Source organism: Myotis nattereri (genome assembly GCF_964212035.1).
Source record: "Myotis nattereri genome assembly, chromosome: 7".
NCBI lineage: Eukaryota > Metazoa > Chordata > Mammalia > Chiroptera > Vespertilionidae > Myotis > Myotis nattereri.
In genome coordinates this window covers 40,327,974-40,352,207 of record NC_138082.1, presented here as the reverse complement: position 1 = coordinate 40,352,207, position 24,234 = coordinate 40,327,974, and the positions used below count along the sequence as shown (strand labels likewise).

General features: G+C 39.2%; 1 protein-coding gene across 1 annotated transcript in view; it reads right to left on the bottom strand.

Annotated features, from left to right (window-relative positions):
- Positions 1–24,234, bottom strand: part of LOC308522075 (titin-like) — a 308,401-nt gene that overhangs the window by 271,698 nt on the left and 12,469 nt on the right. Inside the window, 3 exon segments of the mRNA XM_081095258.1 lie at positions 187–474; positions 2,221–2,424; positions 4,942–5,045. Coding sequence (XP_080951384.1) covers positions 187–474; positions 2,221–2,424; positions 4,942–5,045 — 596 coding nt within the window.

The following is a 24,234-nucleotide window of genomic DNA, read 5'->3' as shown; positions in this document are numbered from 1 at the left end:
GATTGCTTCAGTCATTCTGAGCTCCTGCTGAGAATCTCAAAGACTTTTCAAGGGTATTGAAAAGCTAGCTTTGATTTCAGCTCATAGCATTGCCAGACCTGAGAGGGGAGGCAGATGGACCTCGGCCCAACTTTGTCCTAAAGCATCCCTCCCCCTTCTCCCTGTTCCTCGGCCTCCAGCAAGTACCTTGAACCAGCAATTCAGCAGTGGAAGTAGCTCTTCCAACGCTATTGGTGGCATTTACTGAATAGGTCCCAGAGTCTTCAGGGTACGCTTCCGCAATCAGTAAGCTGTAGAGGTCGCCTTCTTGTGAAATTTGAAAATCAAGGGAGCTCTGGATTTCGGCTCCATCCCGATAGAACTTCACCACAGGTGTAGGGATTCCAGTCACTTTCACTTGGAGTCGCACTTGGCTTCCTTGTCTCACGGTCATGCTCTGCAGTCGTTGAACAAAGTTGGGTGGCGCTGTTTCTGCTGCAAGGGGAAGAGAAGAAAATCAGGACTGCAGCCAAGGTGCTCCCAAAGGGCTATTTTTAAACAATCACAGCTCTGATGCCAAAACCAGGCAATGATTTGCTGAACCAAACATCCTTGACTGTCCTTGAACCCAGCTCATCCAGCAGATGACAGCAAGAATGGAGCCAGCAGATGACAGAAGGCACACCTGCCACCATATTTTATTTTATTTGCTTTGTTTTGTTTAGCAGTTTTAGGCCATCATGTTTAAAAATTTTATTTTATATTTTTAAAAATAAAAAGCCTCAATCTTTTTATAACATTTCTACAGAATCTTTCTGGCACCTCCTCCCAACCTTACCTCTAGCACTAGATTAACATGTTAAGGTAACTTTTCATATTTCAGTAAGTTGCATTCAAATGAATTCCAATAGTTGGTTTGAAGGGTGTACCTGTGACTTACAGGATCATTACATTTTAATTTAATTTTTACGAACCTAAATCATCTCCAACTTGATCACTATTCAAATAACCCAAACATGTACTTGCATTTAAAATGTTCGTCTAAATAACAACATGATTTAATGTTACTTATGCTATGGAAAGGGGATTTCTTTTTGTTAATGACGTCAAAAGAAATATTTTATAAAATAAACGTGAAGAGTTAATGGGATTAATTTCGATATGTTATGGAATAATAAACAACAGCAGATGCTGTCAACCCTGTGCATTTTCCATTTCTGAATTTTCTGGATATATGTTCACGTTCACACCTGATGTTCCCTGGTGCGCCTTCTGCTTAGTCAGTGATAGCCCTATACTTGAACAGTGCTACAGGCATAGTTTATTGGGTAAACACATATGACATTATGCAGCTCGTGAACGATATTGTTTTATAATGTGTAAAGTAATGCAATGTTCTGGATATTAATGTCTTATCAGGAAGGAAAGGATGGAGGCAAAAAGGACCGCGGCCCTGAGGACTGGTTACCAACTTTCTGGAGACACTGTCATGCATCTGAACAATAAACAATCACTGGCCCTTTTCTGTGCGTGTTTACTGTGTCATAGTCTTAGAAATTAAAAATAAATGAAGATGATTAAACTTTATAGCCCAGAACAGAGTTTCTTAAATGGGTGGTTTGTGGACTGTTTGCATCAGAATCTTCTAGGTCAGTGGTTCTCAACCTTGGCTGCACATTAGAATCACCTGGGAATCTGTTTAAAATCCTGATTTCTGGGCCTCATCCTCCGGAAATTCTCTTTCTTTGTTACTAATGTTGTGGCCCCACCCCATAACAAAGAAACAGAATTTCCAGAGGATGAGGCCCAGAAATCAGGATTTTAAACAGATTCCCAGGTGATTCTAATGTGCAGCCAAGGTTGAGAACCACTGATCTAGGTGCTTGTTAAAAGTGTGAATTCCTGGAGAGGTGCATACTTCTTTATCAGGCTTATAAACAAGGCCCCAAGCCTTTCTACTCGCTCAGAAACATGATTTTAACCTTTCCTTAATATACTTGTGTTTGATATAGTATGTGCATAGAAATACAGGAACTGATTCTCGGCCACGTTTGTGCTGTATTTTGAGAGGAAAAGGAACATTCCACAAGGCAAACAACTTTGCTCTCGATGCAGCCCCCAGCGGGCCCTTCTCAGGCCTGGAGCTGCTGGTACTTGCGCTCAGTGGCTCTTCGTGGACCCATGTCCCGAAGGTGCCCTCTGGGGTGCAGGGGCCGGGGCCAGGCAGCGCGCCCAGCGTACCTGTCACGAGAAGCTCAGCAGTACTAGTCGCTTGTCCAGATCCATTGGTGGCTCTCAGGGAGAATCGTCCACTGTTGGCTTTCGTCACGGCGGGGATCGTCAGTTTAGCGCGGCCATCGCTAAAGGAGATCTGCACGCCGGGCAGCGTGGACGTGGAAATTGCCTGGCCATCCCGAAACCAGCTCACCTCAGGAACTGGGAAACCTGGAGCAAAGACAGTTCACCGTCAAGTTGGGGTGGGCACGCCAAGTCCTCTGCGCGTCCCGCCACGGGCACTGCCGTGTCCTAACCGCTAAAGGCTACCCAGGGTGCAGGGCTCCTTGGCGACGGCGAAACCGCAGCTGCACGAGCGAAGTGTAAGCCTGCAGACCAGGAAGAAAGCCTGTGCTCATGTGGAGGCAGCGCCTTTGTCTTACGGGGAAGAAACTGAGGCCAAAGAGGCGCAATGACTTTTCCGAGGTCCTTGGCGCTCTGTGGCACACAGAGCACGAGAATGCCATCTCCTGCCCTCCTGCCGGGGCATTTTAAAGACACCATTAAAATCATGAGAGGGGCCCTAGCCGGTTTGGCTCAGTGGATAGAGCGTCGGCCTGTGGACGAAGGGTCCCAGGTTCCATTCCGGTCAAGGGCACATGCCCAGGTTGTGGGCTCGATCCCCAGTGAGGGGCGTGCAGGACGGAGCCTATCCATGATTCTCCCTCATCATTGATGTTTCTCTCTCTCTCTCCCTCTTCCTTCCTCTCTGAAATCAATAAAAATATATTTTAAAAAATACCCTTCCAAAAAAAATCATGAGAGGGGTTTATAAAAGAGACGAGCTAAGGAAACTCTGAAATAAAAGGCAACTACTGTCCTTTTTGAAAATAAGTGAAGAGCAAAAGCAACAAAGGGGTCTGAAAGCTCTGCCTTGTGGCAGGTTCTCACATAGCAAGAGAGGAGGCCAAACCTAGTCTTTCGGAGCAACACGGAGGGCTGGAGTGCAGGTAGAAAAGCCAGGTTTTCTCCCACGCCCCAAACTGTGGAGCTGAGAAGGCAGGCACTCGGACTGATGGTTTAAGTGGATTACACCTGCGCAGTCAGGCAAGGCGGTAAATTCAGAGGCAGGTTATTTGCATTAGCACAAAGGCTAGTGACCCATCCTTCAGTGAGGAGATGAGGACAACCAAGAGGAAGTTTACAGTGGGGCCTTGACTGACGAGTGTCCCGACTAACGAGTTTTTTGAGATACCAGCTATCTCTCGGCCAATTTTTTGCATTGAGTTGATAGAGTAATTTGAGTTAACAAGCTCCTTAATGAGCTCCTTAACGAGCTCGGTGTCGGAAGGAATTAAACTCTTAAGTCAAGGCCCCACTGTATTTTGTTATCCTTATGTTAGCCAGCCTCCCACTGTAGACAAGGGAATCGTTTCTTTGACTGATTCATGGGGATCAAGTATTTTCAGTGGCACTTTTCTAAGAACTTATTAGTGCACAGTGTGAAGGAATAAGAAGCTATGAAGAAGCTAGATTCCACTACTTCACTACCAGGCAAAGTTCCCAATGAAGCCATATGTGTTCTGCTCCGTTCAGAAGTTGCTGAGCCTCACATGATAAATAAGTGGATTTTTGGAAGTCTGTCAGCGTTTATCATGCATGAGAAGGATTGAACTGGTGTATATATACATATACAATAGAAAATGAAGAGTGATTACATATTTGTGCACTGTAAAATTTAAGTGTTACTCAGTTATGAATAAGATTGGCACATAAGATAGAAAACAAAAGGAAAGAGGAAGGAAAAGGCAATCTCATTTTATATCTTTATTATTAGACATAAAATTAAAAACAAAAGGGGGGGCAATGTACTTAGGGAGGTACATCAAGCATGATTTTCAATTAATCCATTTGATTTATATGGCTGGTTATGATAGTGCAGTAGGCAGTACTGATTAAATAATTTTGAAATTATTTACAATACAGTTTGTAGATTATCACCATTTTTTTCCCAAGATGCTCTCATAAGTCATGCATTTCATGATATTATTCCTACACTGAGCTATGAAGAAAATGAAGGGGAAAAAAAAAAAAAACCAGAGAACTTTCTTTTAAATAAAATTCCAGGGTCATTGTTTTTCTCTCTTTACTCTATACACTACAGTGGCATATATTATTTTTTGTTGTCATTTCAAAATGATTGGATAATCTTCTCATTCACTAGAATCAATGAAGATTGAAAATAAAAAAATAAAATAATTCGGAGTTAGCTCATCACTGAAAGTTCTGAGAAGAGTCAGCTGTATTGTAATTTTTCCACATAAAACCACCAGGCTCAGGCACACAGGCTGGTCAGCCCAGGCTGCCGGTCCAGTGGCTTTGTGGCCGGCCCCTATTGGGCCTGAGTTCTTGGCTTCCAGCCTGGCTCTGCAGCTGAACCCAGAAATAGAATGACCAAATCTGGTCCTACTTAACAGCTGGATTCTGACAGCAATTTTAATCCAATGCTAATTATTTTGCTTTGTAAAATTAGAAATACGAATAAAACACTTTCAAGCCATTATAATGTAAGATATTATCAGTACTCTGTGAATGGTATATCCTGCCTTATAATAATCCTTCCATAGCGTAGGACCAGTTTTACAAAGTGAAAGCAGGCCTACACTTGACATCGAGTCCTTACAGCAAAGTTTACTTATTGGGCAGGAGGCAAAGGAAAGGAAGGAAAGCGGTAAGGTGTGAACTTACCACTAATGTGAGCCTCAAAGGTTGCAGTACTACCCTCCAGTACCACAACACTTTGTAACGGCTGCTTAAACGTCGGTGCTTGAGCTTCCATCTTCTCAGGCACTCTGAAAAGGAAGAGCAAATAAATTAGAATGTCACAGTGAAGGGCAGCTCTGGAGCTATTTTGTAGATGACAGAGATACACATTTTCAAACAGGTTGCTCCATAGACATTCTGTGGGTCTGGCCTGATGGGCTTCCACCTTTGTGGCTTGAATTTGAACAGTCAGCCTCCGAGCTTACTTAAAGCCTAACAGAATAGGGAGTGTAAGGGGATATGGAAACAAAAAATTTAGGTACTCAGAGCAAGGAATGTACCCTAGAGGTCAGAGAGGGAAATTCAGGTTTACCGAGGGTGGGAAATCTGGGTTAGAGTAGGATAAAAGGAAGCTGGAGTAAGAGTGCGGAGTGGGTGGGTTGAGGGTAGGGAAGAATAATAAAAGAGATGTATGGAAGTGTGAAATGAATCTTTGCATCAGTTCAAAAAAAGAGAGGCAATTGTCCAAAAAATTTTCTTTCCTCCCATTTTTTTCACTCACTGTATATGTATTTATGAAGTTGACATAAATTGATGATTACTTAAATCATCAACAAAACTAATAATTTAAACCTTGACATTTTTTTTCTTACTTGAAAAGTTTTGGCAAGCCTCATCAAAATTGCAAACCATTTGTGGAAAGTATACAGTGTTTTCTATGTCTTAATATTTCTTCATATTGTAACTGCTCGATAAATGTTGCTACTGCTGAAGTAAATATTCAGGAAAACTTAAATTTAAGCGAGGAGGCCAAATATTATTACAGATCTGAAAGAAAAATACGGATCAATGTGCACACTTTATAAAATGGAAGGCTGGTGTGAAATGTAGATGAAAAGACCTGTGTTTATAATATAAATATTCAAAATAAATGCGTACAAAATTTGCAGTTAGTGTATTTGTTAAGTGGAAGAAAGTACTTTGCCTATGAGTTTCAGAGAGACTGAAGGATTTTCTGATGCACAAATTCCTTATTATCTAATGTGACTGTTCCATTATTCTGATACAAAAGCAGATTCTCAGTAGTCAATTGCTTCATTACTCTTTTCCATAATATTTTCTGTTCACTATAAGGTTATGGAGCAATAATCTTTCCAGTAATAATTCTGTACCTTATTGTAACTTTTTATTTAGTTAAAGCGTTCTCTGAGACAGTAACATTTATATTTAAAAAATTCAGATAATATCCAAAAGTTTTTTGTGAAACTTTTGTCAATAACTCTTTATTATAGTATATGACCTTTAGGGAGGGGGAATAACTTTCTTTGTCTAACTTTTCTTGTTTACAAACTAGTGCATCTTCTTAAAAGAGCTGTATTATTTTACACTATTTATATGTTTATAGTCATTTGCAATTACTAATTTAATTCCAGGAAGATGGGAAATCAAAGTCTACTTAGAAAAAAGAATCTCTAAAACATTATTTCTTATCCTTCTTAGCATCAACATTTATCTCCTATCCTATACTTTGATAGTGAGTTGAATTAAAATACATAATGAGATTCTGAGTAGTTCAGAAAACAATTATATAACTTTCCCCCCAAAATTTCTAACTATACTGCAATTAGCTGGCCTAAGTGGGTCTTTTATTCCTATTGTCTAGGTAAAGTTTGTTGCTTTAGCACTTGCTCCTCAGAGGCCTTTGTCTAATGAGGGCAGAAGGTATGCGTCTAAAATGTCAGGCTCCCAAAATAAACTCTCCCAAGTTGACTGACAGCAGGCAAGTGTTCTGTCACTGTCCTGGGACTGATAGCTCAGCAGTTGATTCCCTTAAAAAGCCATCAGGGTGTAGCTGATACCACTCGCATTTTATCAGAGCTATTCTTGGGTGTCTCACTCTATCCCTGAGTAATATAACCTTGAACATTTTCAACAGACAAAGAGTCTATAAAAGAAGCAAACATTTCTATCACCGTTTTGGACCTCAACTTTAACACTTTCAGAATATTAGGTGCATTTACGCAATGTGAGTCATTGATTGCTGAAACGCCAAAGCATTCAATGTCCGAAAGAAAAAAAAACCATTCACCTGTTTTAAAACAGAATTTAACAATCAGATTCAAATCATGGATCCTCACCAGTCCCCAAGTAATGATATTAACATCTCTACCTACGCATTAGCATACAAAGACAACTGGGAACTGGAAATCAATTAGAAAGGGGCTTTACAGTTAAAAAAAGAAAAGATACCGCTCACCTGATTTCTCAAGAGTGCCCAAAAAGAGTGGGACTAAGCCCAAGGTTGCTTCTGAAACGACGTCCTATCTAGAGTTGGTTTGTTTGACCATCTCCAACATGAATCGGTGAGCCTCTAAACTTAAAAACAAAACTACACAGTTGTGACTGTGTAGTTTTGCTTTTCTATGCAATCCCTACACCCGAGGCGAGGCTGGGAATGCACGACTGCTCAAGAGCCAGGGTCTGGCCCTGCCCTTATATCTGCCAGATCTGCTGACAGCCCCACATGCTCAGGGCAGGGCCGTGGGTGATTGGCTCTCCTGGTGGAGCCTGATGGGAGAGGGACCTATTTGGTTGTCACATACCACCTGTCCTTCTGATTGGCAGTGCTAAATTTAGCACCTCAGAAGAGGCTTTACCGAGGAAATGGAACCGTATTTAAAGAAGAACTGTGGTGAGGCTCAGAGAAGCATTTGTTAAAATCTGAAAACCTGGTCTGAGGAGGATTTGTAACAATAGAAGACTTATGGGCGGCCATAAAAGAGCCCCAAACCCAAGGGCTCTGCCCTGTGAGTCAGGCCCCATTTCTGTTCCCTACCCCCATAAAAGCAACCAAATGGACCTGTCAATCATGACACCAGATGAGGGACTTCATCTCATGCATCAGACTTCACCTTCTTTGAAGACTCAGTGGCTGTAAACCTTACCATTGAAGAGAGCTTCTTTGTACTACCTAGGTTCTCCAGAACCTATTTGCACTTTGGGGAGAGTTATGCTAATGTTAATGAGCTAAGTGTTTACACAGCCCTGCAAGAATTAATGCTAAGAGGACAAACCTGAACCCTGCTTAGATTTAGACTAGAGTGTAATGACTTCACTTTTGTAGATTTCATTTTTTTCTGGCACTAATATTTACAAATATGCATGCACTGCTTCTTAATGAATAGCCAAATCCTACATTGAAATCATCCATTGGGGTGTTTGTTTTTTTCTGCATACATGAAGGCTGCTTCACTAATCTCTGGAGTTTGCTGTTACTAATAGAAAGTGGTTAGGAGATGATATAGTTGCTATTTTAGGACTGAATTCAATTTCAAGCAAGAGATATTTCAAATACAAAAGAACATACTAAAAGTTTTTTATAATAGTTTAGCTGGAAAATTTGTAAAACTTCACTAAAAGGGAAGAAACTTATCTTGATAATGAAAAGAGATTTTTCTTCATAAAATTGAATAAAATTTTAAAATATAAGTTCAATTTATTTATGTCAGTAATAAAAATGTTCCCTATTGTGGAAAAACTTGGTCATACACTAGATTTTTCAACTTCCTGAATATTTCATACTTTCCAATTATTGATATAATGATTAATTTATTAACACATAACAGAGCTAAAATATACTGGACAACTGAGGTAGTACAATTATATAGACAAGATGATATCATGTATTTATTTAAACATTTTTCTTCTTTATTTAAGTAATCATATCTGCATTGGTGGCATTATCCCCCATCACCCCCACCCCAGGTTCTATCTGCCATAAACCCATTTGATTGCTTTATTAAAAAACAACTATTTTCATATTATATATCTTGAAATTAAATTCCCAATTAGAGACTCATGTTACAGGCAACCTGTGAGTCATAAGACAAAGCAAGACTAGAAATTTTGTGTGATCTTTTGAATTTGGGATGTTCATCAATGGGGTAGTTATTTAAGTTTGTGCGTGTGTGTGTGTGTGTGTGTGTGTGTGTGTGTATGAATATGTATGCATATTTTTATATTCATTTGACCTAATGAGAAGCATATTAATGTCTTATTACAGTTCTTGGAACCAAAGTCAATCACTTTAATTCTTATGGCAACCAGAGGGAACGAGCAAATAGAATCTTGAAGCTGTGTCATTGTGACCCGGTGCAATACGGAGAGCTCAAGACCAATATAAGATGATAGACCAAATGTCTGTCCTCCAATGCTGCTTGTCTATTCACTGTTCTTAGACATTTCTAGACTTTGCAGTATTGTCAAGATCCTTGCCTTTTGGCATTTATATCCTTATATGACATTCAGAGCTAAGACAAAGAAGGGAGGGAGGGAGGGAGGAAGGAAGGAAGGAAGGAAGGAAGGAAGGAAGGAAGGAAGGAAGGAAGGAAGGGAAAGGGGCAGCTAGTAAATAACTAATATGGCCTTTGGAAAGGCCATATTATTGGATTAGTAAACAGTAATGGACAGTAAGTGCTATCATGGTAAACATCAGTTTAAAATGCAATGTATCATAGATGGAATATAGTAAGCTAGCCCCGTGGAAACCAAATGCTACTCAGATTTGGGGCATGTGCTGATGCAGTAAGATCTTAATTTATCATCCTAACAGTGGGAGGAGTCCCATAGATAATCCCAAGCAGCTGATAATTCAAATATAATGCCTACTTAGCTGTGGAATGCATGAAGTGATTCTCTGTTTGAGCATCACAGTCAAGGCAATTCAATGACTATTAAGTACATGCTCAGTATTGAACACTGTGCTAAATGATGGCTCTGGATTCCGTCATCACTTATTGATGCAACAAATATCTGAGTGGTGAATTTTTACCAGGCATAGTGCTGGATGATGTTTAGACAGTGGTGACCAAGAAGGCAGTTATGGTTCCCTCACTTTTAGATATTGTGGTCCACATCAGTTTCTTATAAACTCTCAGTAGCCTATGACTGAGACCTAGACTCAGGCAGTAACGTCATCTGCACGGTTGTTATGGTGTCGGACTTTGTTTATACTACACAGAACCATCTACCAAAGGGATGACGTACTGGGGGCTATTTGAGAAATGGGTACAGTTTTTAAGGATAACGTAAAAGTCTTTTCTGAGAGAGAAGAGTAAAATTTATGTCTTTTAATTTATGAAAATTTTTGTGTGCATTTTTGTGTTAAACACAGTTCAGACACTGGGATTGTAGCAATGCATACACAAGACAGAAACCGTGGCCCTGGGCTGGGGTGGGGGCTGGGGGGGGGGCGGCTTGCATTTTAGTAAGCACAGCAATATCTAGTCATGTAATACCTACAAAGTCCTGTCTACTTATAAAGTATTTTAAGGCTGGAATATAGACTTATCATTGAGCTATTTTTACAGAAAGAAGTAGAAGAACAAATTCAGGAAATACACAGGGAAAACATGCTGACCCCAACAATCCATTCTAATGCATTTTCTTCTGTGTTCCTTGAATTATAAAGGCATGCAACGCTACACTGGGGACATGGGAGGCAAGAAAGTGCTGCTTAAAATTCAAGGGAGATGTTCATTTATCCCATTTTTACTACTTCCAGTTACAATCGGGTAGTAAGATCAAATTAATTGATTTCTACAATAAATTACAGGTGTATCAATAGTTACTAGCATATTTAATGCAATTAAATAGGGGGAAAAACTTTTAGATATGTATGATGCCAACATAACACAGATCATAAAGTCTTGAATTTCTCAGTAGCAGTGACTCCAAGAAAGAGAACATGAAATGTTGCTCCTTCCCTATATGGGCTTAGGCAACTCACTAGACTCTGAGTCTCAGTTGTCAGGGGTAAACTGGGGATTATAATATCCATGTCAAAGGGTTATTGGGATGATCAAATGACAGAATGGACATGACAGTGCCCAGGACAGGGAGCCCTGACACATGGTGGGCATTTAGTTTGTTTGCTGTTACCAAGCATGACACAAAATAATTTCTGTGCTTAGAAATATGGATTTGATTAATTACTTAACTGCCATGCTGAATATCCAGATAGTGTTTTCTAAGAAATTTTTGAAAAATCCAAAAGTGAGCTCATAAAAACGTTATATCCTTCTGAAGGACATCAAAAGGTGAATGATATTTATACGTGGAATTAAAGCAAAGTCCAAGAATTACTGCAATCTTAAAGAAGAAATAAGCTGGCTTATGGGCGCTTGGTATAGGAAACCACAAACCAGATCAGATCCAACCACTAGCAGACGCTGCCTGGAGGTGATATTATTGTCAAAGAATAAGCTTCACACACACTGAAGGGAGCCAGTCGGGCTCATTTTATCCAGTAACCACTGCAGGCACAGGGCCTAGGGATTAAGGGCTCTTTCAGGGCCAAAAAAGAGTTTGGGAGCTGAAAAATAGCTTTTGCTCTGAAATATAAAACAGAATCTGCAAAAATGGAAAATAGATGTTTATTGAAAGTCTACAAAAGAAGACATGTCAACGAGCTAATGCATTTTTGATGGGTATATTTTAATATGTTTGATGTGTTAAGGATTGGACCCTCCAAAAGTGAGAGAGCCTGTGTGGAATAAAAATCTAAAAAGTGACCCTGAAGGCAGCTCTACTGTTCAAAAAAAACAAAGGTAAGCTCTGAAATATTTGTAAGATCCATTGAGACTTAAATCATGATTTATGTTCATTTGGAATTCTGAATATTTTGTGTCCGTTGAAGAGACTTGTCATTTTTATCTCTGTTTCACCCCATTTATTTCACATTTCTAGCCAAATACTGCACCCCCTCCCCCGCACCTCCTCACCTAATTATAAATATAAAATCCTTTAGAAGAAAGCCCTCACTGAGAAAGCAAATTGTGGGGGTGGTGCTGGATCTTCTCTGGTGGCCTTCCACCCACTATTTACTCCTTTCCATCCCACTCCCTACCCCTGGAGGCTGATCCCTCCAGAGGGGCCTCCTAGCCCTCTGGCTTTTGATAAGGCTCAGCTAAGGGAAGTGCTGGCAGGAAAACACTTGGGATATTTATTCCTTTGGCTTCTGCCTTGCCTGGCTCTGGTTTGGCATTGTCTTTCCTCTACTATGGCCATGCTCCCTTCAGGGACCCCTTTCCTACAGGTTCTCTCTTTGGATTTGGTAACTGTTTGTAGCTAGAACTTTGTACTGCTATTCTCAGGGCTCTATGCCATCTCCTGTTAAGTTTCATGAACCTGCCCCCTCCTTGGAGTAGTTAGTCCCTTCACTAAACTTTTCAGTGAGGCTTTTGAGCGGCATGTGCTCCCTGCCCCGACTATGAACTGATTTATTTGTATGGAGACCCTACTAAAACTCTCAGGTTCAACCAACTTAAGCATTTGCCTTCATTGCTAGGTAATGGTTTCAACTTCCAATAGACTTCTTCCTTACAGGCCTCACGTTATTTTTAACAGAAATTCAGACTTCTTTTTCTTTCCAACTCCCGCCCCTTTTCTTATCTCTTACCTTTCTTTGCTTCTCAAGTGATTTATGAGTGTCTTCCATGTACCAAGAACTTTGGGGGATATGGAAAATGTAACATCCTTCACTTAGATGTTGGAAAGACAAGAGACCTATGTAACAGTGCAAGGAGAGCAATGAAAGGTAAGAGCCAGAATGGTTGATAGAGACACCAAGTGCTCAGGAAACCAGAGATGGACAAGATGGACAAGCAGTGGAGCAAAAGCAGGACTCCTCGTGGAGGATGACCTGGGCTGGTGTTTTCATTTCATTCCACAGAAGAATTGAGGCAATGAGATCTGCATCTTCTAAGCAGTGCTCACTCCTGAGATGAGTGTATTTGGAAATATTTCAGTGGAAATCATTATGGGGAATAATTTCTGGGCCTTGTCCATTTTAGTTAATAAATATTATTATAAATTTGATTTTAAATTTCTTTTTAATGTTATTAAAACTCCTCCCAGTATGAAAAAAAAAAGGAATCGAGGCATTTCAGTGAAAGTACATAAAATATAAGAGAAATGAAAATAAAGAATGTGCCAGAGGAAATAGAGACAAAGTAGTAAACTCAAACCATGTTAAAGAGTAGCCTCAGTTCACAAACCTAGAGGAACACTATATCTGCTATTGTTGATTTTTAGTTTGGTGATGAGCTACCTAGACGTGAAAGAAAAAAGTGAGGCATGATTTCCAATATACATAGGAAAGTAGACCAATTCCTCAGGGAAGTGCAATTTTTCTAACACTGAATTTTAATAAGGTATCATGTAGTACTTTATAGAAGGGGCACTGAGTGATATACAGAACATAAAGTGTTTTTAAAATATACCTATAGCAGTGGCCTAATTTATAGGTTGATATTTTGGGTGGAAGTTTCTAACAAAAGTCAAGGGCATAACACTAAAAGGCAACTCGCTGAATGCACCTGAATGAGGGGCGAAGGAAATACAGTCCACGTTTAAAAAGACTTGGAATGGGAGCGGGACCCCAGCCCCTGATCCATCTGTAGAATTTGTGATGTCCAAAAGGCCTTCGGTAGCCATCACTGCTCTCAGGTGTTCCTTTGACAGGAATTGAACCTGAAAACCCGGAGTACTCTGGCTAAGCGCCTGGTGTTCCGTGCGATTGACTGAGAAGTGATTAACAGTTTCTTCAAGAGTCTTAAACAAAGTTCCCATTCCCTGTTGTAATGTAAAGGTTTCCACATTTTCTCACTGGCATTAACAACAACAATCACGACCTTACAAGTGATTTATATTTTTGTACATAAATCCACTTCCAGTTTGGTAATTATGCTCTTGCATTGTACAATATTGATGCAGAATAGTCCTCAGAGACATTGAATGGATTTTTCCATTGTAAATGCCTAATAGGCAAACAAGCACCCTGGGGTGGGTCAGCATGAAATGCAAACATTTCTCAGTGTCAGAAACTACTGCTACAGGAGGAGGCTGAGGCATTAGCTACGCATTGTTTTTCTTGAGTCCATGACACTAATGGGCTTTTGAAGATGAAGCCACGGAACAATACAGAAACGAACGGTGAAGAGTGATAGCCTGTAAAAGGTTGGGACTACCTGTCTCAAGGCAAGGATGAAAAACTTAATTTTTACCTTATACCTGTCTGAAGAGTTTGAATTTTCACCATGAACACATATCACTATTTTTTTTAAATGAATTATTATAGTACTATATCCAAAACTAGCTGTGAAATTTAAAAACATTTTTTAATTTATAAAATCTAGTTAATAAAATACAAAACAAAGAACAACAACAAAAAACTTGCTCCATGAAAGACACTCCCTTAAACTGCTATTCTGTGGATGAAAGTGACCAAATGCCAAAAAGATCTAAACAAAGGAAATCATACCCAGGCAAGAAAAGCAGGATTGGAAAGAGGCCCAGGATACTGAAGTGATTAGTTATGTTATTTGAGTGCAACAAGCATGTATTATTTTCATAAAAATCAAAATATCCAAACCCTAACAAAAAAGTTACAACCATCATCCACATAAAGAAGACAGCTGGGGAAGGAAATGAGCCTTTTGGAAAAATCTTTCTTTGTTGTTGGTGCTGTATGTGCCTTCCTTGCACTTGACTTTACATTCTCCAAGCCCTCTGGGACCCCCATTCTGCTGTACACAGACATTCCACATATTGGTCTTCTCACAGCGCTTCTGCCACCTTCCTGCCTTCGCTGAAATGTGGTCCCTCTAGTCTGGAGGATGGTGTTTCCCAAGCAGCCTCAGCTGGTGGAAGCTGCTCAGTGTCCACACAGGCATGTCTTTCCCTGGCTTCCCTTGACCACCTGTAGACATTCACCTTTTTACTCATGAAAAATGTCTACTCTTATTTTGAAGCTAAGGTTCTTGGCTACCACTTTCTGCTCCTCTGAAGGCTTTCAGGGCATCATGCTTCAACATACACTGAAGATATCAGCATCAGCCCCACTTCAGTAAGCCCTGCTGTCGCCCTGAGGGACCCCAACATCCGAGTGTAACAAAGTAGAGGAAAATGATGGACAGCACAGCTTCTGAATCAGACAGACTTTGGATCAAATCCCAGATGTGCTGGTTGGTTATTAGCAGAAGGGCCCTGGACTAATCATTGAAGCTTAATTTCTTCTTTGTGAAATAGAAATACTCACTTACTCATCGTGAATATTCTCATTTTCTTTATTTTGCTTTTATTAACTAGATTTTCTAAATGTTTGTTTTATTTTTTAATTTTACAACTGGTTTTAGATATAGTACCATGTTTTAGATACATTATCATAATATGTAGCCTTGTTTCACAGCACAGTATGTAGTGCATGCTCAGTGTGGAAGCTGTAGCTGGAGGTTGTTGGTATTTGCATGGTCTTCCCCGTCTCAGCCACACAGCTCCTGTCTTGCAGTTCTTGCATGACATTCATTTCTTCTTTCCCACCTCACAGGACATGATACATAGACACGTGAATAAATAAGGATATGCTTCCAAAGACATGTCTCTTTATACTTGCTACTGATTCTGTAATTAGGCTTTAAAATGCTGAATGAGAAATGACTGAATAAAGACCTCCATCCTCTCTGAGTGGGGTGGGGGTAGGGGTAGCAATCTGCTTAAGAGGTAACCCGGAGGCCAACCCTGAACAATGAAAGAAAAAGGGTTGCTCTCTGAGGATTAGACAGCTTCTGGATGGTAGGCAGAGTTTCAAAGTTACTTTAATGAGACAGAATGGCTTTCAGGCCAGTGTAGAATTCAAGGAAAAGAAAAATGGTTTGAATAAGTCGTGAGCATGCTTTTCAGCTAGGAGTGCGGAAAGGGAGTTACCAAGGCAAGTGTGGCCCTGATCCCTTCCTGCACCATCTGAGAGGTGCAGGCAGCGACCTGAGAGGCCCACACGTTCACTGCACCTTCACCACATCGTGAGGAATAAGCACATTTGAGCCTAATGGTCATGAACTCAAACTTATCCTTCTAACTCCATGTCACTGAGCAGCCTTTGGAAGGATGATTTGGCTTCCCTTCTAGCCTGCTATAAGACATATTCACATTTTAAGCAGTGATTAGTCTTAGCAACATACTGTCATATTAGTGAATGATGACAAAAATAATTTTATTGGTTTTGTTTTATCTTTGATTTGCAGCTTTTCCCCCTAGTATAATAAACATAAATAAGTTATATTTAGTTTAATGTTTGTACAAATTTAAGTAATAATGTATTAAAAATAATGTAACCAAAATTCTTTGGCTCTGCAACAATATTTTTCTTTTAAAATACATGTTTTATTGTTATAGTTTTAAGAAACAGTGGCACTACTTGTATGCATGCATATAAGCCTAACCAATAGACACAGACAACAGGGGGGTGAGGGCATGAGTGTGTGGGAGTAATGGGGGGATAAGGACACATATGTAATACCTTAATCAATAAAGAAGTTAAAAGTAAAAAAAAAAAAGAAACAGTGGCACTGAAAAATCTAAGTGATGTCTAAAACTTAATCATTCCATTTTATGCCTAAGAACCATAGTTTGATTAAATTTCACTTTTTTATCATTTAAGAAATTAGTGGTTTCCTTTTCAGAAACATCTTTAAAAATCAATAGACTTTACTTTTTAGAGTAGGTTTAGTCTTACAGAATATTGAGCATAAAGTACTAAGATTTCCCATAAGCCTTCCCCTTTACATGTTTCCCCTATTATTAACATCTTGCATCAGTGTAGTAAATTTACCACAATTGATAACCCAATATTGATACATTATTATTAACTGAAGTCCATACTTTACACGGGGGTTCGTTCTTTGCATGTAGAATCTATGGGCTTTGAGAAGTGTATGATGACATGTATCCACAATCACAGTATCCACAATAGTTTCACTGCCTTAAAAATCCTCCATGTGCCCTAGCTGGTGTGGCTCAGTGAATAGAGTGTTGGCCTGCAGACTGAAGGATTCTGGGTTTGATTCTGACCAAGGGCACATGCCCAGGTTGCAGGTTTGATCCCCAGTAGGGGGCGTGCAGGAGGCAGCCAATTAATGATTCTCATTGTTGATGTTTCTATCTCTCTCTCCCTTTCCCTTCCTCTCTGAAATCAATAAAAATATATTTTAAAAAAGTCCCAGTGCTCTTGTATACATGCATATTAGCATAACCGATGGACACAGGCACTAGGGGAGCAAGGGCATGTGCTGCAGTGTGGTCAGGGGAAAGTTTGAGGGGGGGTGGGGTGGGGAATGAGACATATGTAATACTATATGTAATAGTTTAAACAATAAAGAATTAAAAAAAAAAAATCCCCAATGTTCCACCTAAGTCAACTCTTCCTCCCCTCCCCCAAACTCCTGGCTTTAATGTTTGTTTGTTTTTTAATTGTTTCCATACAATTAAGTTCTGCCTTTTCCAGAACTTCATATAGTTGTAGTCATACAAAGATTAGCTTTGCTCACTTAGCAATATGCATTTGTTTTCTCTGTGACTTTTTGTGGCTTGATAGCTCATTTTCATTTTTTTTTGTTACTGAAAAATATTTCATTGTCTGGATGTGCCTCAGTTTGTTTATCCATTCACCTATTGAAGGACAGCTTGGTTCAAGTTTTAGCAGCTGTAAATAAGGGGGTGAAAATATCTTTGTGGATATAAGTTTTCAACTCCTCACCCAAAGGTCTGTTAGGTAAAGAGTCTTTATGCCTTGACTGTATATTTAGTTTTATAAAGAACCGGAACCGTCAAACTATTTTCCAAAGTGTTGCAATCCCACAAGCAGTGAATAAGAGTGCATGTTGCTCCACATCTTTGTCAGCATTTGATGTTGTCAGTATTTTAGATTTTAGCCTTTTGCATAGGTGTGAATTCCTTGCCATTTTTGACCAGAATAAAATAAGTACTTTGGTACTTAGAGTGTATACCATAATGAGAGAATGATGGAAAACAACTTTGGACATGGTTCCTAGGTAATGGATGGGCTCACTCTCTAGGTAACTGGACAGTTTTCATATACTGGCCTCCTCAGATGAGATTAAAACCTGGTTTAAGAGAAATCCCAAATGAGAACTTTAGGTTCCTCATGAATGTTATATAGTATGCGGATTAGAGATGCCTAATATAGTTATTACTAGAGGCCTAGTGCACAGATTCGTGCACCAGTGAGTTCCCTCAGCCTGGCCTGCGGGGATTGAGCTGAAACCTGCTCTCTGACATCCACCGAAGGGTCCTGGATTGCGAGAGGGTGCAGGCCAGGCCGAGGGCCTCTAGTATGCATATAAGATCTTTGGTTAATCTCTTCCCGCCCTCCCCTTCCCCCTTTCCCTCTGAGATTCATCAGTCTGTTCCATGTTTCCATGCCTGTGGTTTCCACTCCTGCATTGAGTGTCTGCCCCCAGGTGGTCAGTGTGCTTCATAGCTACTGGTAGGTGGGCCGGTCACCCAGTCACTTAGGCTTTTATGTATATAGATTGTGATGCAATAGCTCTAGAAGTTAAGAAGATAAAAAAGCATACAATATTCATATGGGCTGTGGATAGTTTTACATTTGAAGATTTATACTTGGAAATATGGTTACCTCCACAAGACACTTAGGAAATATAAGAGTTAAGAAAAACAATAGATTCTTCTGAAAATAAAGGCAAAAACCACATAATGTTCTTTAACTTGGAAGTCTTCTTTGAACCAAGTAACACATGGTCACTTCCTGGAGGTAGGCAGGTCCAACACTGTCCAGGAATGTTGGAATTTTGTCTGGTACTACAAAGAAAAAATATTAAATTGCTGATACAAGCCACACATATGGAATATTGAAATGTGTTCATTTTCGGAAGTATTTATAAATGATGCCAATTTTCTTTTTACTGCAATATCTCTAACTCCTAACATCTAGCAGCCACCAATAGTTTCCCTTAAAAGAAAGTAAAAGCAAAAATAAAAACAAAACCTAAAACGGTGGCTTTAATTCAAGACTCCTGAATATAGTCATCTTGTTCAATTCTACTTTCCTCACATGTAAGGGGAGAGAACTTGCTCTTAAGCTACCAAATGATGCCATGCGCTATGGGGACTTGTCAGAGTAAGGGCTTCCAGAGTGAAAGCCACATTCTCGGAGACTGTCCTATGGCATAGCATTAGACAGAATCGGTATTGATGACATTTAGAACTACGCATGTAGCCTTGGGTTACAAATGTAGCTAGCCTCTTTACCAAAAAATTATATCCTCCACATTCTTTTCGATCAAAACCCAGGAGAATACATACTTCAATCTGATGAATTTGTGGGCTTCTATTTGATATATTTGCTTGCACATAATCATTATTATCACACTGTTAAACTATAACTATTTGGTAATCTACCCACGATAGAAGTAATCCACGTAAGAAAAAAAAACAGGTAAAGGAAAAGGTTAAATAATATTTCTTTGTGAAGGCTATGTTAACTGCAGGATTTTCTTTTTTTAATTTTTAAATCTTTACTGTTGAAAGTATTATATACATACCTCCATACCCCCTCCATTGACCCATGATTTTATTTTCTAAAGTTTGCTGAACAAAACACCAGTGTTTGATTCTGAACAAGCCTGTGCTAACTTGTATCTTTACAGCAGTGCTATCTACAGGGATGGCTTTCTGCCAGGGGGTATTTGGTAATATCTGGAGATTATTTTTGGTTGCCACAACTGAGGGTGGGGGTGCAGATGATGTCTAATGGGTAGAGGCCAGGAACACTGCTGAACATCCTACAGTGCACAGAACAGCCCCCGCAATAAACATTTATCTGGCCCCAGTGTTAATAGTGCCAGGGTTAGAAACCCTGCCTTAGAGGAATATACCATGAAAACTACATCTTCCTCCTCTTTAAAAACTTTAATAAGTCCTCTATGTAGATAACCTACAGAATGCTCTCCTCAAAACCTGAGCAAATTCAGTTTCCATATAGAATGGTTTCAATGTACATACCTATTGAATATTTATTTTAAAATCATTCCATTACATTAGAGAACAAAAGTGGAATATTTATTGCACACGGTTATTAAGCATGTGCATAAGCATATTCACCAAGTAAACCACACAAAAAAATACTTCCCCTCTCTGAGGCATAATAGAACATGAAGTCATGGTTTACTACAATTTAAGTTCTATCTCATTTTAGCTGATTAGAAAGATGTAGTTATTTTTATTTGAAGATATAGCTGCTGCTCTGCCCTCTGGCTCACTTTGAAAATTGATGGTTCTGAAAGCTTAAGATACTATTTTTACTCTTTATATTTGGCCCTGACTTGGATGACTATGTTCCTGCTTCTCATTTTCCGTGTTTTGATCACACTAGTAGAGAATGGACGTGTGTGTGTGTGTGTGTGTGTGTGTGTGTGTGTGTGTGTTTAGGATTGGGGGGCAGGGTTCTGGCCTCTCAGACAAAACTCATATAATTTCTCTTTTGAGTTTATCTTCACCCTGAAAACCAAAATTTACTATTTTACACAATCAGATTTTCCTTTTGGGTATGTATTCTTAATTAAACATACCATCTCTTCCTAAGAAAAATTTAAAGCAAGGAAAAGGATATCTGAATATTTTGGGCACTAAAAATATTTTTATTCAGGGCTTAAATTTAATTTAGAAGACAATTATGAACTATTATCTATTTGTAATTGCACTGAATGCAATAAGATATTTTAAAAAGTGACTTAAAAACTATTGCTTCTCCCTTAGAATGAGAACTAAAGTAGATCAAAGTAAAATCAAAGAATATTTTTAAAAAACATTAATTTATGTGAATCACCTCGAAGAAAGCATTAGAAATATGTAAATGCTTATTTCAAAAGAGTCATCATAGAAAAATAATTTTACTTTATTTCAATAAAACGAAAGATAAATTTTTTTTTTCTTTTTTTTTTTTTTTAAAAATATATTTTATTGATTTTTTACAGAGAGGAAGGGAGAGAGGTAGAGAGTTAGAAACATCGATGGGAGAGAAACATCGATCAGCCGCCTCCTGCACATCTCCCACTGGGGATGTGCCCGCAACCCAGGTACATGCCCTTGACCGGAATCGAACCTGGGACCTTTCAGTCCGCAGGCCGACGCTCTATCCACTGAGCCAAACCGGTTTCGGCAGACCCGATAAAATTTTTAAATTGCCTGAAACTGGTACTGAGCTTTCTTCTTCAAGGCCGGTATTGTGTGGATGAACAGGTTGATAGCCCTGGTTAGGGCACTACAGTCTTATGAGGTTGCCTGTCTATTTATTTCTTTAAGATTCCACATGCTAAACTTGGCAGAATAACTTCCTATGTTCCAACACCATGCATTTTTTACACTTATTCTACACAAAGAGAATGAGCTGCATTTCTCTAGAGACTAACTTTCACCTTTCTAACAGAGGGATACATTTTCATCAACTACTATGTGCTGTATCCTTAGTTATTTTATCATATGAGTCATACATAGATTGCCAGCAGCATTTCTGCATTGAAGAGCTACGAGGCTGGGACTGCTGGGGGTTGAGTAAGAGCCTGACTGTGCTTGGGTATACCAGGCTTTTAGATGACTCTGTTTGGAGATCTCAGGTTTTTTTTTTCTTCTCGGTTGAATACAGAGAACAAGGAGTGTACTATTATCAGCAAAGAAAGTTCTTATTTGCCTTCTGCTTCCCAGGAAGTTGTCTTTAAATTTTATTCTAAAACTTGGCAGGCCTGTTGATCATTTGGCCCCCAAATATTAAGTCCTTGGTAATATTATCACCCTATTGTAATGAGAAAACCAAGAATGCACTGTGTAGTTAATATCCCTCAGAGATCAGCGAAGCTGGAAGTACTTCTAGAGATAGTTTAATTTACACCTTCATTCACAGTCAAGGAACATGAGGTCAGAGAATTTAATTCCCTAAATCCTTAGAGCTCTTCTGTAGCAGACCTAGAATTAGAATTTACGTTTTTAGTTCTTCAAAATAGTGACACTTACCAGGAGTAATACAGAATAGCCCATATTTTTAAAACAAATGCTCATTTCTCTATGAATGCAAAATTAAAATAGGCTCAAATGCATGATATATTTTATAAAATCAGTGTCCTACTATGTTTATCCAATTTACAAGAGGTTCAGATACCTCTAGGTTCTCAGAGCAGCATCAATAAAGGGGCTGAGTTTTATCTCATCTTATCTCCAAACGGTAATTCTAAATTAGACATGTAAAGTCATATCCATCATTAAAAAATAAAATGAAAGTGAACCTTGGTTATAATTCATTCCTTATAATGTATAGAGCCAGTTTTATATAATTTCACTATCAGTGATACTCATTTAAAATGTCAATGTTATTAAAATAGCCATGTGAACTTTGTACTGTATATGGAGTCAAAAATACACTTTAATGATAACATGAACAGCAAAGCTTCCATGGTAATCTCTTTTACAGCAATGGCAGCAGTAGATGCTAATGATCTTCTAAAAATTAGATGTTACTTTGACTGAAAAATGTTTAAGTAAGCGCATCATAACTCAAGTTTGTAGGTCATTTGAAATAGTATGCTCTGGGAACTCATATAGCGAAACTTTCCAAAGGGCATTTAATGTTGGCATTGACTTGTTAGCTATTTATACTCACTGGAGGGGCAAATAACTATGAGTGTAACTGCAAGTGGTTTGTGATTTTCCCCCCTCCCCAACGGAATTTTAAATACAGAGAATGTCTTTCCCATTCTGAATTAATCTTTGGCACATTTTCAGACAGGCGTTCTAGCCCTTATAACCGGCCTGATCTGCCATGGCCTTAAGAGGCTTAGTTGGGCAGCACTGTGGGTTTGGAACATACAAGTTTGTTCTTTTTTTCTGGTATCTATTTTGCAAATTTCTTAGTGGCATTACCTACACACCACATTATGTCAAAACTATCTGATTAAACATGTGATGTCTAAACCTGAGTTCATTCCCAAACAGGACTCTACAGATCTCAGAGTGGTCCACAGCACACTAACTTCCTTTACTGTTTCCACTGCAGAAATCTGTCAGTCTATCTCAGTGTTTCCATGTTGAATTCTTCCACTGTGAATCTTATACATTGGAGCACAGATGTCACCAACATGAAATTACCTATAATAATAAAAGTATAATATGCTAATTAGACCGGAAGTCCTTCTGGATGACCTTCTGGACAATGCCACAGCGGCGAGCGCTGAGCCCCTTGCACTCATTTCATGCATCAGGCCTCTAGTTGTATATAAGGCTTGAACTCTTTAAAATTCAAGGTATTCTTGAAAACAATGTCTCTCAAACTTTAGTATGCACAAACAGGACGCTGCTAGGTGATGCTGATGCTCTGGTCCGCTGTAGGAAGGCTGTAAAAGACACACTAAACCAAATAAGCAGCTGACTGCTAGCAACGTGTTCTTTAGGATATGCCAGTGGTTCTCAACCTTTTGGCCCTTTAAATACAGTTACTCATGTTGTGACCCAACCATGAAATTATTTTCATTGCTACTTCATAACTGTAATGTTGCTACTGTTATGAATCGTAATGTAAATATCTGATATGCAGGATGGTCTTAGGCGGCCCCTGTGAAAGGGTCGTTCATTCGACCGCCAAAGGGATCGCGACCCACAGGTTGAGAACCGCTGGGATATGCAGTTCCATAGCAGTTGTAAAAAACACTTTCTTCCTCCTTTACATTAATTCTTCATTTAAAGAAAACCAGGTCTGTAAGCAGGGGGCTGCCAAGTGTGGACACACGATGAAGAAATGTTTCTCTTTCCTACCAATCGAAAACTTTGCAGGTTGTCTCAGTGAGTGGTTTACACGACAGTCTACATTCCAACCTGGAGGAAACTTTTCTGAAGCCAGCTTAAAGAGTCCCAGGTGGGATGGTCATGTGGAGACAGATGAGGATGCCTGGGATGATTTTCTAAAGCAAGTCATCGTGGTTTTTCAGAAGACACCATAAGGATACAGATATAGTTGGATGCATTCATATGCAAGTTTGCCAATATAAATGGAGGTGTATGTATATGTCTGTGTTTTTATTCCAAAGCAGAACAGTGAAAGGAGGACACAATATTTTTAAAATGAGCACCACAGAGAAGAAAATTAGTACACAATCATAACTGGGTTTGCATTTTCTCTTCAGCACTGATAGTGGTTTCTGTCCTCCATATCATTTATCATTTCTTCATGTGGTTACGGCTATTGTTTGCCATCTCAACTTCATCAACTTTCACCTTGTTGCCTTAGATAACATTTTCCCCATTAATTCAGCTATGTGGGAATCCTGTTTGAATTCCCTTTCTGTAAATTTCACCAGCACAGCTCCACAAACCTGAAAAATGTTTAATATGACCATTGGGTTAAATTATCTATGCAGT